At 41.3% G+C, this 13,683-nt stretch overlaps 1 protein-coding gene across 6 annotated transcripts in view; it reads left to right on the top strand.

Moving 5' to 3' along the window:
- Nucleotides 1–13,452, top strand: part of TMC7 (transmembrane channel like 7) — a 56,594-nt gene extending 43,142 nt beyond the window's left edge. For 3 of the 6 annotated variants that reach the window (XM_023246456.2, XM_006942271.4, XM_045047538.1), the window contains 4 exons: nucleotides 654–784; nucleotides 6,549–6,704; nucleotides 9,984–10,062; nucleotides 11,313–13,452. In XM_023246456.2, coding sequence (XP_023102224.2) covers nucleotides 654–784; nucleotides 6,549–6,704; nucleotides 9,984–10,062; nucleotides 11,313–11,393 — 447 coding nt within the window. In that variant the 3' untranslated portion in view covers nucleotides 11,394–13,452. The remainder of the gene's footprint in view (nucleotides 1–653; nucleotides 785–6,548; nucleotides 6,705–9,983; nucleotides 10,063–11,312) is intronic. The other 3 variants (XR_006590975.1, XM_006942272.4, XM_006942274.4) reach the window with 3 other exon arrangements.
- Nucleotides 13,453–13,683: the final 231 nt, after the last annotated feature.

Raw genomic sequence — 13,683 nt, forward strand, 5'->3', positions numbered from 1 at the left:
CTAGTAATGTATTTTTTAAAAATATTAAGGGGAAATCTTATGCCTATTGCTATACCTTTCACCCCCTTTCCACTTGATATTTCCACAAGTCTTTTTGGCCCTGGTGGAAATATTTGTTTTGAATATACAGGAGAAATAAATGCTTATAAAAAATTCATGTAATGAATTGTATGTTCTCATGGATCCATTTAACACATATTTAAAGTCCTGTAAAGTTTATTTAAAAACTTAAATGAGATCATACAGCACAGAATTCTGAAATCTGCCCTTTCATTTCATAGTACTGCCAGGACAGGACGCAAAGCCCATATCCTTTCTACCAGCTCAGGGTATTCCATTGTGTGGATGCACTTTAACCTTTAAGTGACCCCTGTCGATAGCTCTTTCATTGCTTCCAGTTACTCCCTGATATCAGTAACTATAGCAGTAAACATCCATATAGGTGAACTTTGGCCCATTTATTCCATTTTCTCATCAAGATGAATTTCCCAGCGTTGGGGTCTGGATTAAACATGTTTCATTTTCATCTGTATTGCTGACTACCCTCTAGAAAAGTGGCATCAGTTTACATTCCACTGGGATGCATGAATGTGCTCATTTACCTTCAAGGAGGCTATGCTCTTACTTTTTTCTCTCTCTTTCTCTCCCCTTAGATAAGTCTTCTTTACACCTGCCGGCCCTCCCCAAGGCAGTTCAGAGCATCCAATTCTAATTTCTTCTTCCTGTTGGTGTTGCTGATAGGGCTGTGTTTGGCAATAATACCTCTGACGATCAGCATGGCACGGTAAATATGATTTTGTTTTCGAGAACATTTCCTTGCTTCTTGACATGTTCCTCTTTTATATTAAAGGGTCCATTGTGTTCTTTATTGGTTTTCCAAATTCATGGCGTTCCATCTGCAGAAGTCAGTAAGTCACTCCTGGTTTAGCCAGGCCCATCGTTGTTTTGGAATCTCTCTCTGGATGCTGGAATGTCTTGGTCCACTTCCAGAACTTTGGCTGGCTGTGTTGCCAGTGTTTTAGAGTACTGGTTGGGTCTGCCCTCCCCCACTCCCTTTTCCTAGGACCTCTCTGCTGGTATCCTTTTGGATTATTTCTTTGTTTCTGATTACAAAAATAATACATCTTCATTATAGAAGAATTTGGAGTATCTTCATTGTGACAGGCACTGGGCTCGGTGCTAGGAGTGTGGAGACGATTCAGACATGGCACAAGGAATGTTGAGTCTAGTGTAGAATTTGGTAGGAGCAGAAATGCTTAAGACTAGGGATCAGAAGTTGAGTGTTCAGACCCCAGTGACCCTACTCCTTAAGAGTATAACCATTTATACCAAAGGCCAACAAACATTTTCTGTAAAGAGGAATCCTAAATATTTAGGCTTTGTGGCCATATGGTGTTGGTAGCAACTGTTCAACCCTCCTGTGGCATCACGAAAACAGCTGTAGACAGTATACAAACTAATGGGCATGACTTATTCCAATAAAACTTTACTTATAAAAAACAGATGGTGGGCCACATTTGACACTACGGCTATAGTTTACCAGTCTCTCTGACTTATATTCTCATGGAATTCCATTTCTTCATCTTTCAGTTAAAATCCTTGAACTTTTCTGTCTCTCAGATTTTATTTTTTAACCAATTTGACTGTATATCTTTATTGTTTTTTATTATAGTAATAGATGTTATGTTTAAAAAAACTGTACACAAGGGTGTAAATGAAAGAGAAACAAATTTCCCATTATCCTCCCTTAGTTGCACTCCACCAAGGTAACCACTATGAATATTTTAATATTAATATTTAATATATTAATTATTCAGTATATTAATATAAATATATTACTTCCAGAAATTCATATGAACACTATTTATTTTTTAAAATATTTTTAATTTAAAATCATTAACATTAAAAATTAATTAATTTAAAGTTAAATTAATTTAAAATTATTAAAATATTAAGTTTTAATTATTTGATATATTAATAAATATATTTATTTCAACCCAAAATTCATATGAACACCATTTATTTTAAAAAATATTTTTAATTTAGGGGCGCCTGGGTGGCTCAGTTGGTTGAGCATCCGACTTCAGGTCGGGTCATGATCTCACGGTTCGTGGGTTCCAGCCCCGCATCGGGCTCTGTGGTGACAGCTCAGAGCCTGGAGTCTGCTTCGTTCGGATTCTGTGTCTCCCTCTCTCTCTGCCCCTCCCCTGCTCACACACTGTCTCTCAAAAATAAATAAATGTTAAAAAAAATTAACAAAATGTTTTTAATTTAAAATCATTAAAGTTTTTTTTTTAATTTTTTTTCAACGTTTTTATTTATTTTTGGGACAGAGACAGAGCACGAACGGGGAAGGGGCAGAGAGAGAGGGAGACACAGAATCGGAAACAGGCTCCAGGCTCTGAGCCATCAGCCCAGAGCCTGACGCAGGGCTCGAACTCACGGACCGCGAGATCGTGACCTGGCTGAAGTCATACGCTTAACCGACTGCGCCACCCAGGCGCCCCAAAAAATCATTAAAGTTTTTTAATGATTTTAAATTTTAAAATTAATTTAAAAGTATTAAAATATTAAAATTTAATTGTTTAATGTATTAATATTAATATATTTATTACTTCCAGAAAGTCATATGCACACTATTTATTTTTATTTATTTTTTCCTTTTTTATTTTATTTTATTTATTTTTACTTATTTATTTTTTTAATATGAAATTTATTGTCAAATTGGTTTCCATACAACACCCAGTGCTCATCCCAACAGGGTACCCTCCTCAATACCCATAGCCCATCCTCCCCTCCCTCCCACCCCCCCATCAACCCTCAGTTTGTTCTCAGTTTTTAAGAGTCTCTTATGATTTGGCTCCCTCCCTCTCTAACCTCTTTTTTTTTTTCTTCCCCTCCCCCATGGTCTTCTGTTAAGTTTCTCAGGATCCACATAAGAGTGAAACCATATGGTATCTGTCTTTTTCTGTATGGCTTATTTCACTTAGCATAACACTCTCCAATTCCATCCACGTTGCTACAAAAGGCCATATTTTATTCTTTCTCATTGCCACATAGTGTTCCATTGTGTATATAAACCACAATTTCTTTATCCATTCATCAGTAGATGGACATTTAGGCTCTTTCCATAATTTGGCTATTGTTGAAAGTGCTGCTATAAACATTGGGGTACAAGTGCCCTCTGCATCAGCACTCCTGTATCCCTTGGGTAAATTCTCAGTAGTGTTATTGCTGGATCATAGGGTGGATCTATTTTTAATTTTTTGAGGAACCTCCACACTGTTTTCCAGAGCAGCTGCACCAGTTTGCATTCCCACCAACAGTGCAAGAGGGTTTCCGTTTCTCCACATCCTCTCCAGCATCTATAGTCTCCTGATTTGTTCATTTTGGCCACTCTGACTGGCGTGAGGTGATATCTGAGTGTGGTTTTGATTTGTATTTCCCTGATGAGGAGCGACGTTGAGCATCTTTTCATGTGCCTGTTGGCCATCCGGATGTCTTCTTTAGGGAAGTGTCTATTCATGTTTTCTGCCCATTTCTTCACTGGATTATTTGTTTTTCGGGTGTGGAGTTTGGTGAGCTCTTTATAGATTTTGGATACTAGCCTTTTGTCCGCTATGTCATTGCAAATATCTTTTCCCCATTCCGTCGGTTGCCTTTTAGTTTTGTTGGTTGTTTCCTTTGCAGTGAAGAAGATTTTTATCTTCATGAGGTCCCAGTAGTTCATTTTTGCTTTTAATTCCCTTGCCTTTGGGGATGTGTCAAGTAAGAAATTGCTGCAGCTGAGGTCAGAGAGGTTTTTCCTTGCTTTCTCCTCTAGGGTTTTGATGGCTTCCTGTCTCACATTCAGGTCCTTTATCCATTTTGAGTTTGTTTTTGTGAATGGTGTAAGAAAGTGGTCTAGTTTCATCCTTCTGCATGTTGCTGTCCAGTTCTACCAGCACCATTTGTTAAAGAGGCTGTCTTTTTTCCATTGGATGTTCTTTCCTGCCTTGTCAAAGATTAGTTGGCCATACTTTTGTGGGTCTAATTCTGGGGTTTCTATTCTATTCCATTGGTCTATGTGTCTGTTTTTGTGCCCGTACCATGCTGTCTTGATGATTACAGCTTTATAGTAGAGGCTAAAATCTGGGATTGTGATGCCTCCTGCTTTGGTCTTCTTCTTTAAAATTACTTTGGCTATTGGGGGTCTTTTGTGGTTCCATACAAATTTTAGGATTACTTGTTCTAGCTTTGAGAAGAATGTGGGTGCAATTTTGATTGGGATTGCATTGAATGTGTAGATAGCTTTGGGTAGTATTGACATTTTAACAATATTTATTCTTCCAATCCATGAGCACGGAATGTTTTTCTATTTCTTTATATCTTCTTCAATTTCCTTCGTAAGCTTTCTATAATTTTCAGCATACAGATCTTTTACATCTTTGGTTAGAGTTATTCCTAGGTGTTTTATGATTCTTGGTGCAATTGTGAATGGGTCCGTTTCTTTATTTGTCTTCCTGTTGCTTCATTATTAGCGTTTAAGAATGCAACTGATTTCTGTACATTGATTTTGTATCCTGCGACTTTGCTGAATTCATGTCTCAGTTCTAGCAGACTTTTGGTGGAGTCTGTCGGGTTTTCCATGTATAATATCATGTCATCTGCAAAAAGTGAGAGCTTGACTTCATCTTTGCCAATTTTGATGCCTTTGATTTCCTTTTGTTGTCTGATTGCTGATGCTAGAACTTCCGACACTATGTTAGACAACAGCGGTGAGAGTGGATGGTGGCTTATTTTTTTCGCTTAATTTTATGATGTGCCCTTTTCCATGCCAGCACATACAGAACTCTCTCATTCCTTTAAAATGTTTTTTTAGCTTTGATTTTTAATATAATAAATAAATATATATAATATAAAATATATAAAATATAAAGTTCTACAAAATATGTAATAAATATGTTTACATCCCACAGAATTTAAATAACATAAGAATATATGATGGAAAAAATTAATTTTCCAATCCTGTTTCCCAACTATTTTCTGTATGGGAACCAGTCATTTTACATCTCAATGTCTCTTTCAGTGGTTTTTTTTTAGTGTTCTCTTTTATGAATGGATCATAAATTGTTCATCCATTGCCTTAAACAATAGTTAGGTTGCTTCCAAGAATGTTTTTTTATCCATAAAAATAGGGCTACAGTGGAAAAGCTCATACACAGAAGTTAATTTTTTTAGGCCTTAATTACAGATTTTTTGCATTGAATTTTATTTAGTTTTTATTTAGTTTTTTATTTTGAAATATTTCAAATGTGTAGAAAAGTTAAAAAAAAATAGCAGTAATAGAGGTTCACATACCCATCAACTGGATGTCCCAGTTGTTAACATTTTGCTACATTTGTTTTATCTCTCTCTATGCATATGCTTTTTATGGGTGTGGTGACCTATTTGAAATTGTTATAGGCACCATGACATATGTAAGTAATAACCTCAGCCACCCCCATTTTGAGATCTGGGTGTGCACAGAAGATATGAGCTAAATACTTGATTGTGCAGCTCCTAAAAATAAGGGTATATTCTCCTCCTCATGCATCTGCAATAACATCACATCTCAGAAAATGAATACTGTCTTATTCTTGCCATTTTCAAATTTCTCCAATTGTCCCCAACAGTCTTTTAGAGCCTTATTTTTATATTTAAAAAATTTTTTGTGTGTATTTATTTTTGAGAGAGACAGAGAGAGAGCAAGCATGAGTGGGGGAGGGGCAGAGAGAGAGGGAGACACAGAATCCCAAGCAGGCGCCAGGCTCTGAGCTGTCATCACAGAGCCTGATGTGGGACTTGAACCCACGAACTGTAAGATCATGACCTGAGCCGACGTCAGATGCCCAACCGACTAAGCCACCCACGTGCCTCTATAGCCTTTTTTAAAAATGAGGATCTATCTATCCGGGGCGCCTGGGTGGCTCAGTTGGTTGCGTGTCCAACTCTTGATTTCAGCTCAGGTCATGAGATCAAGCTCCATGTGGGGCTCCACACTGAGCATGGAGCTTGCTTGGAATTCTCTCTCTCTTTCTCTTTTTCTCTCTCTCCCCCTCTGGTCCTCTCCCCAACTCATACACTCTCTCTTTAAAATAAAGTTAAAAAAATTTTTTTAAATAAAATAACATCAGGATCTTTCGAGTTTTACCCATTGCTTTCATTGCCATGTCTCCTTACTCTCCTTTAATCTTTAATTCTTTGAAAAGTCCACAACTGTTTCCTCCCCTCCAAACTGAGAGATTGGTGCACAAAATCACTACCACCTTCTGGATCTATTTGGTTGCTGTCTTACAGTGTCATTTAACTGGCTCTTCTGTGCTACATTTCCTGTACACTGGAAGTCAGTCTACAGATTAGATGGAATTTCAGGGTCAGCATTTTTGACCAGAATATTCCAGAAGGCCCATAAGATCGGGCTGTTCCTCACAGGTCGCTGGATGACAAAGCCTGCGGCCGGGTGGAGGAGTGGCACTCAGCCTGTGCCGCATGCCTCACCCTGAGCCCCTTGGTCTGTGTCCCGGCAGCGTCCCTTCCTCAAAAGCCTGTGGGCCGTTCACCAACTTCAACACCACCTGGGAGGTGGTCCCCAAGACAGTGAGCACCTTTCCCAGGTCACTGCAGTCCCTGGTCCATGGCATCACCTCGGAAGCCTTTGCAGTGCCTTTCTTCATGATCATCTGGTGAGTAAGAACCGCTTAGACCCTTGCGAGGATTCTCCATTGAGACACGTGGACTCCTCTCCACTGGGAAATGGAAGCCCACCTGTTACGCTTGATAAGTCACTAAACCTCTGTGAGCCTCACTTTCCCATCTCTAAAATGGGCATAATAATAGTGATTCTTAAAGAGGGTCGTTGAGCGGGTTCATTAAGATCTTGCAGGTGAAGCCCTGAGCCCATGCCTGACATAAATCCAATGAACTTTGTCGATTAATATTACTGATTATTCACAAAATCACTGGCTCTTTGATAAAGTAAATCATTACTGGGCAGAGAGAAGAGCACCAGGTTAGACACATGCACTTGAACCCTGGCTCTACTGCTTCTAAGTAGTCTGTGTCCTTTCTGCGCCTCCATTTCCTCACCTGGAAAATGGGGATAAGAATGGCACATACCTTATAGGGTTGTGACATGAAGGAAATGTGGTTAATGATGTAAAATGCTGGTGCGCCTGGGTGGCTCAGTCGGTTAAGTGTCCGACTTCAGCTCAGGTTGTGATCTCATAGTTTGTGAGTTTGAGGCCCGTGTCATCGGGCTCTGTGCTGACAGCTCAGAGCCCGGAGCCTGCTTCGGATTCTGTATCTCCCACTGTCTGCCCCTTCCTCCGTTCCTCTCTCTCTCTCTCTCTCTCTCAAAAATAAACATTAAAAAATTTTTTTAATGTAAAATGCATTTTTATTTTATTTTATTTTAATTTTTTTAATGTTTATTTATTTTTGAGAGACAGAGAGCAAGAGAACGAGAGAGAGCATGTGTGGGGGAGGGGAAGAGAGAGAGAGGGAGACACAGAATCCGAAGCAGGCTCCAGGCTCTGAGCTGTCAGCACAGAGCCCTACGTGGGGATCAAACTCGTGACCACAAGATCATGACCTGAGCCGAAGTCGGACGCTTAACTGACTGAGCCACCCAGGCACCCCTAAAATGCATTTTTAAATGTAAAACGCCAGCAGAGGACCTGGCCCTTAGTAAAGGCTCAGTAAATGACAGGTGTTATATGTCAGGGTGACAAGAGTCATTGCTGCATAGTGATTGATTTTGCGTGTTAAAGTAATTCTAATCACAAATGTACATTGAGGGCTTACTGTGTGGTGGCCATGGTTCTAATCACAGTCTTACAGTCTGTCTTCGTTATTCATAGATTTCAGGGTGTTTTTTTTTCTGTATTGTGAATATGCCTACTTGCTAAAATATTTTACAACCCCCAAAATCAGTTTCAAACCATCAGTTTCATGGTCATTTGTGGACTTGCACAGAGTAGCAAAAAATTTGAGTCACCCAAAGGGCATTGTCTTAGTCTGTTTGGTCTGCTATAACAAAATATCATAGACTAGGTGGCTTATAACAACAGAAATTTATTTCTTACAGTTCTGAAGACTGGGAGTCCAAGATCAGCATGATTAGGGGAGAGCCCTCTTCTGGCTTACAGACTTCTGGTGTCCTCACATAGCAGAAGGGCTGAGCTAGCTCTCTAGGGTCCCTTTTATCAGGGCACTAATGCCATTTGTGAGGGACCTAATCACCTCCCGGAGGCCCCACCTTCTCATGCCATCACCTTGGGATTAGGATTTCAGCGTACGGATTTTGCGGGCACACATTCAGACCATAGCATGCATGTAACCAGCTGAGGTCAAACAAGGCAATAAGCCTGCCATCTTCTTTCCGCCTTCATACTACAAATGTCTTTGGTGACCTATTTAGTGCCATGTTTCTTGCATTTTGTGCTTTTGGTGGCTCATTTCCCGGTATAAAACCGTCCCAAGCGTAGTGCTGAAGTGCTTCTCATGTTCCTAAGTGCAAAGAGGCTGAGATGTGCCTTACAAAGAAAATCTGTATGTTAGATAAGCTTCATTCAGGCATGGGTTATGGTACTGTTGACACCGAGTTCAGAGTTAAGGAATCAACAATAATGGTAACTAAATCATCTTTAAACAGAAGCAAGATCATGTATTGATAGCTGATTTGCTCAATGAATAAGAAACATAAAATAAGGTATTGATCAGTTGACAAAAATGTTGTGACCAGTGACTCAAGGAACCTCCCCTTGTATTTCCCCTAGGGCCATTGGTTCAGAATTCACTAATCAGGTGTTCCTAGAAGCTTTATAGAATAGAACTACCACAAATAACTAGAATTGATTGTAGCTGGTATGTATTAACTGTAATGAATGAAATCATCGCAATTTACCCCATGATAGAGATATTCTTACAGTAAAACCCCACCCAGTGCAAGAAGTGAGCTTCAGAAATGTATTTGTTAAAGGCATGATACCTTTGATGAGATTAACAACATGGTTTGGGGGAGCTGTGCAGACAACCAGCCTGGAATTCTGAGGACCCCAGGATGCAGAGACTCCTGGCCCCGTGCATTTACTCCAGCTGTCATTTGGCTGACGCCATCTGGTGGCGGTCACCTGATCTGGCCATTCTTGTCCTGTGGCCGTGGTATCTTCTAGAAGAGTTTCATTGATACCAGTGTTTCCAGTGGCCCTCATTTCCTCAGCCCTATCTGGGGAAATTGGACAGGAAACCACCTCCCCTTCATGGAATGGAATGAGTTGCCTACTCTTTTCCTGGGGGCTTGCTCTCCACTCCACTTGCTCCTCACCCCAAAGACAGTCATTTCAATCACCCCACTTTGAGATCTGGGACTACATGGAAGATAGGAGCCAATTGCCAGTTGCTTTTATTCAAAAATGTATTATCCTAGGCTTGTTGTCCCTGGGGTTTACTATATTATCCCCATTTTACAGATGAGGAAACTGAGACGAGGGGGGTTCCACAGTGATTATCCACAGCCAGTGCATTCTATGCTGAGCTGACTTTCTGGACCATTTCCTTGTCTCTCCCTATCATATTCTATGTGCCAAGGGAACAGCAACAACTTTTAATATTAGCTTAAAAAGCAAGGCATGAATCAGTCTCTGCTACCACTGCCAACTCACAACCCCTCTGGGGCCATTTCTGATTGCCCTCTGCTTAGGATGAATGAGTTTTGTCTTTTTCTTTTTCCTTTTCCTTTCCTTTTCTCTTCGTTTCCTTCCTTCCTTCCTTCCTTCCTTCCTTCCTTCCTTCCTTCCTTCCTTCCTTCCTTCCTTCTATTCCTTTCTCCCTCCCTCTCTTTTTTTCCTTCCTTCTTTTCCTAACAACAGTAAAACTGTCCTGGGCAAAATGGATCAGGTGGTTTTTCTAGTGGCCTTCAAATGGTGCAAAATCCCTACTGACCTCTCCACCTTGTGTTGCAGCCTCATTATGTTTTATTTCATCGCCCTTGCCGGAGCACACAAGCGGGTGGTGGTCCAGCTCCGAGAGCAGCTGTCCCTGGTAAGGAAGAGCAGGTCCAGAGGGTCATGGCTGGGGACCTTTACCCAGGACATCTAACAGAAAGTGGCACTTTTCCCAGGGAGAGGGTGGAATGCTGTGGCCCCGCTCACCACCACTTTCCTAAACTCTGCATTCAGGCCGGGCCTTCCCCAGCGTCATTCATCCAGTCTTTCAACATGTGTATTGATCACTCCCTGCTCTTCACACTGTGCTGGGATACGGTGGTGATAAAGGGAGACAAGATTGCTAAATAGTTACAGATGGGGCGCCTGGGTGGCACAGTCGGTTAAGCGTCCGACTTCAGCCAGGTCACAATCTTGCGGTCCGTGAGTTCGAGCCCCGCGTCAGGCTCTGGGCTGATGACTCAGAGCCTGGAGCCTGTTTCCGATTCTGTGTCTCCCTCTCTCTCTGCCCCTCCCCCGTTCATGCTCTGTCTCTCTCTGTCCCAAAAAAAAATAAATAAACGTTGCAAAAAAATTAAAAAAAATAAATAAATAAATAGTTACAGAAAAAGTGATAAATTTCAATAGCAGTAACTGCCATGAAGAGAACACAGACAAGATGAGTGGCCATCTACTGCTGTCGATGGTGGCCCCTGAAGCCCACTTTGAGGAGGTGACATTGGAGCTGAGACTTGAATGCTGTGGGAGGTCTTGGGGATGAGAGTAACAGGCAGAGGGGACAGTGAGGGCACCCCTGGGGCTGGAGGACGGTGGCTTATCAGCCGGGGTTACAGCACAGTCTGAAGGCTCTGTTGAGAAGATTGAGTTTAATTCTGAGTGTGATGGGAAACCAGTGAAATGTGTTCAGTAGCAGTCTGGTGTACATTTCTTTTTAATGTTTATTTATTTTTGAGAGAGAAAGAAAGAGAATATGAGCAGGGGTAGGGCAGAGAGAGAGGGAGACAGAATCCGAAGCAGGCTCCAGGCTCTGAGCTGTCAGCACAGAGCCTAACGCAGGGCTTGAACCCACAAACTGCAAGATCGTGACCTGAGCTGAAGCCGGATGCTTTACCAACTGAGCCACCCAGGCGCCTCCTGATGTACATTTTTACAAGACTGTTGGCCACTTTGTCGACAAGGGGCCATGGAGGGGCAAGAGTGCCAGAGGCAGACCAGTTTGGAGGCCATTACAACCATCCGGGGGTTAGGATCATTAACCGTGAGTCTGACAGGCAATTTATTGGTTGAAATGATGATACATGTATCCAAAAATATTGAATGTGCTCTTGCACCCATCTCTGTCTTTAGGAAAGTCGTGACAAGCGTTATCTAATTCAGAAACTAACGGAAGCCCAGAGGGATATGAAGAACCGTCTAGACTGGCAGTGAGGATCCTACTGCATGTTGCTCAGAAGCTGACCTGCTGAGCCTACAGAGTCCACCTGGGTTTGGAGCAGAGATTTTAAAATATATTTTTCTGGAGTTGAGGTTTTTCCTGAAAGTAGCTCCATATTATGCAGCTGCAGTGGCTATAACCCACCCCTAATGTAACCCAGCCCCTCATTTTAGTGTCTTAGAAAGACCAGGTTCAAACCTGGTTTGCCTATAGACCAGCAGCTTGGTGACTCCCCCACAAAACTAACTTACTTAGCCGTTTAGGCTGATAGAACAAAATTTGAGGAGGAGAGCCCTTTTATGTTTTTCAAAGTGCATTTGTGTTGTCTTTTACAGTTAATTGTGGGAGTCATCCGTTCATGAGACTGGGCTTGTTCTTTTGAACCAGGTTCTGGAGTTTTAGGCTGAGAAGTGTTCCTTAAGAAGTAGTAATCCTTTTTAAATGGTTCCGAGACCTGATTTTTTTTTTTTCATGAAGAGAAATCCTTGAATTCAGATGTTTGAAACGGATGGTGGAAACATGGAGAGGGTGGCTGTATAAGTCCAGTTACCTGGTAGTAATATGAGAGAGAAGGTACCCAGCTTCCTCTCTGTGTGAAGCCATCCCTGCTGTGTGAATAAGGTTAAGTTTGGGGAGGAGGGGAATGCTGTGGATTGGGGGCCTTGATGTCTTAGTTCCTGGGTATTTTGTTGCTGCCTTATTACTCGGGGGTGGGGAGGTGCTCGGGGTTGGGGGGGAGCTGTCTCTAAGGTGCTGGGTATCCATAGGTCTTGAGTTCCCTTCTGGTCCTGAGTTCTGAGACTTAGCAGAGGGCCCTGGGTATCAAAATTAAGAGGCAAAGCTTGTCTTTCAAGTCTTCCAAATGCCATTTTCCTTCCTGCACTGAGGTCCCCATTTCTCATGGACACTTCACATTTCAGAGCCAGGCTGGAAAGGGCAGTTGAGTGTGTGCATGGAGCACAGGGGGCCATGGTTTATGTGCGTAAGTGTTTGAGGATCACGGGTTGCAGCATCAGACCAGCCTGTGCAAGTGTCCCAGAGGACACTGAATGCTGGCATCTGCAATGCCGTATGTTCAGGGCTATTGTTTCCTTGTGCCTAAAATTTTAAGTTTTATTTTACATGATAGGCAGAGTACCGCTTAAGATTTCCGTTACAGCAAAAACCACATGCAATAAATACCTCATCATAAACTTACATGGAATTGATAGCTCTGAACCTTTTAATAAGCCTAAATTATGGTTTCACGTAATCAGTTTGTGTCTTAATTATCTTCAGAATCTTTTTTAAAGTACTGAGTTTTGTAACAGACCATCAGAGCCTTTCTTCTGTTGTTTTCCTTCCTTTCACAGGCTCTAAACCTTTCCTCAGGAGTAACCTGGAGTTTAAAGCTGGGTACCTGTTTTGGAAAGCCGTGCTCTGCTAAGAGTATTCCCATCCCCACCCCCAACCCGCCATTACTCAAAACGATGGACCCCTTGCTCTGAGGAGCAAAGTATGCTTTCCATAGTTTACACGTTTCTATATATTTGTCCCTTTGCCAGATCATTTTCTTGCTGTTCCCCAAAGTTACCATTAACATGTGATACTTTTGTACCTGTGAGACAAATGAGCTTTTCTGGCTAATAACTAGTATCACAGAATTTTGAGTAACCAAAAGTTCACTCTATCCTCACTTGAAAAAAATTCTAATTGTTGGTATTTTTACCTACTGCACTTATTTATATGTTTTTGCTTTCACCATGCTTCTGAGAACAGTCAAGTTTGTGTGTGTGTGTATGTGTGCGCGTGTGTGTGCACATGTGTGTGTACATATGTAAGTGTGTGAGATGGAAACTCCATTTTCTTTCCCTGTTATAAAATTGATACTGAAGTATGCTAATATATTCATTTTGGTTAAATGCTGCTGATTTGCATACCTCTTACTTGAATGTTTTTATATATTTTGATAACTTTAATAACTTCAAGTGATGTCTGTATAATTGTTGAAGTACAGGTCTAACAAATGTGCCTTAAAACTACTGATTAAACAGTGTCTTGAAGGTTTTAAAATGTGTTTGTGTATATTTGAATTCCTGGAGGTTTCTTGTCAGCAATGAAGTGACTGTGGAAAACTAATAGTTTATAAAGTTGTTCTTTGCCTTTTCCTAGAATCACAGAAGTTTGTTTTTTTTGTTTTTTTTTTTTTTTAAGTTTATTTGTTTTGAGAGAGAGTGTGCACAGGGAAGGGGCAGAGAGAGAATCCCAATCAGGCTCCATGTTCAGCACAGAGCCCAGTGGGGC

The sequence above is a fragment of the Felis catus genome, chromosome E3, assembly GCF_018350175.1.
Source record: "Felis catus isolate Fca126 chromosome E3, F.catus_Fca126_mat1.0, whole genome shotgun sequence".
In the NCBI taxonomy this organism is placed as follows: domain Eukaryota; kingdom Metazoa; phylum Chordata; class Mammalia; order Carnivora; family Felidae; genus Felis; species Felis catus.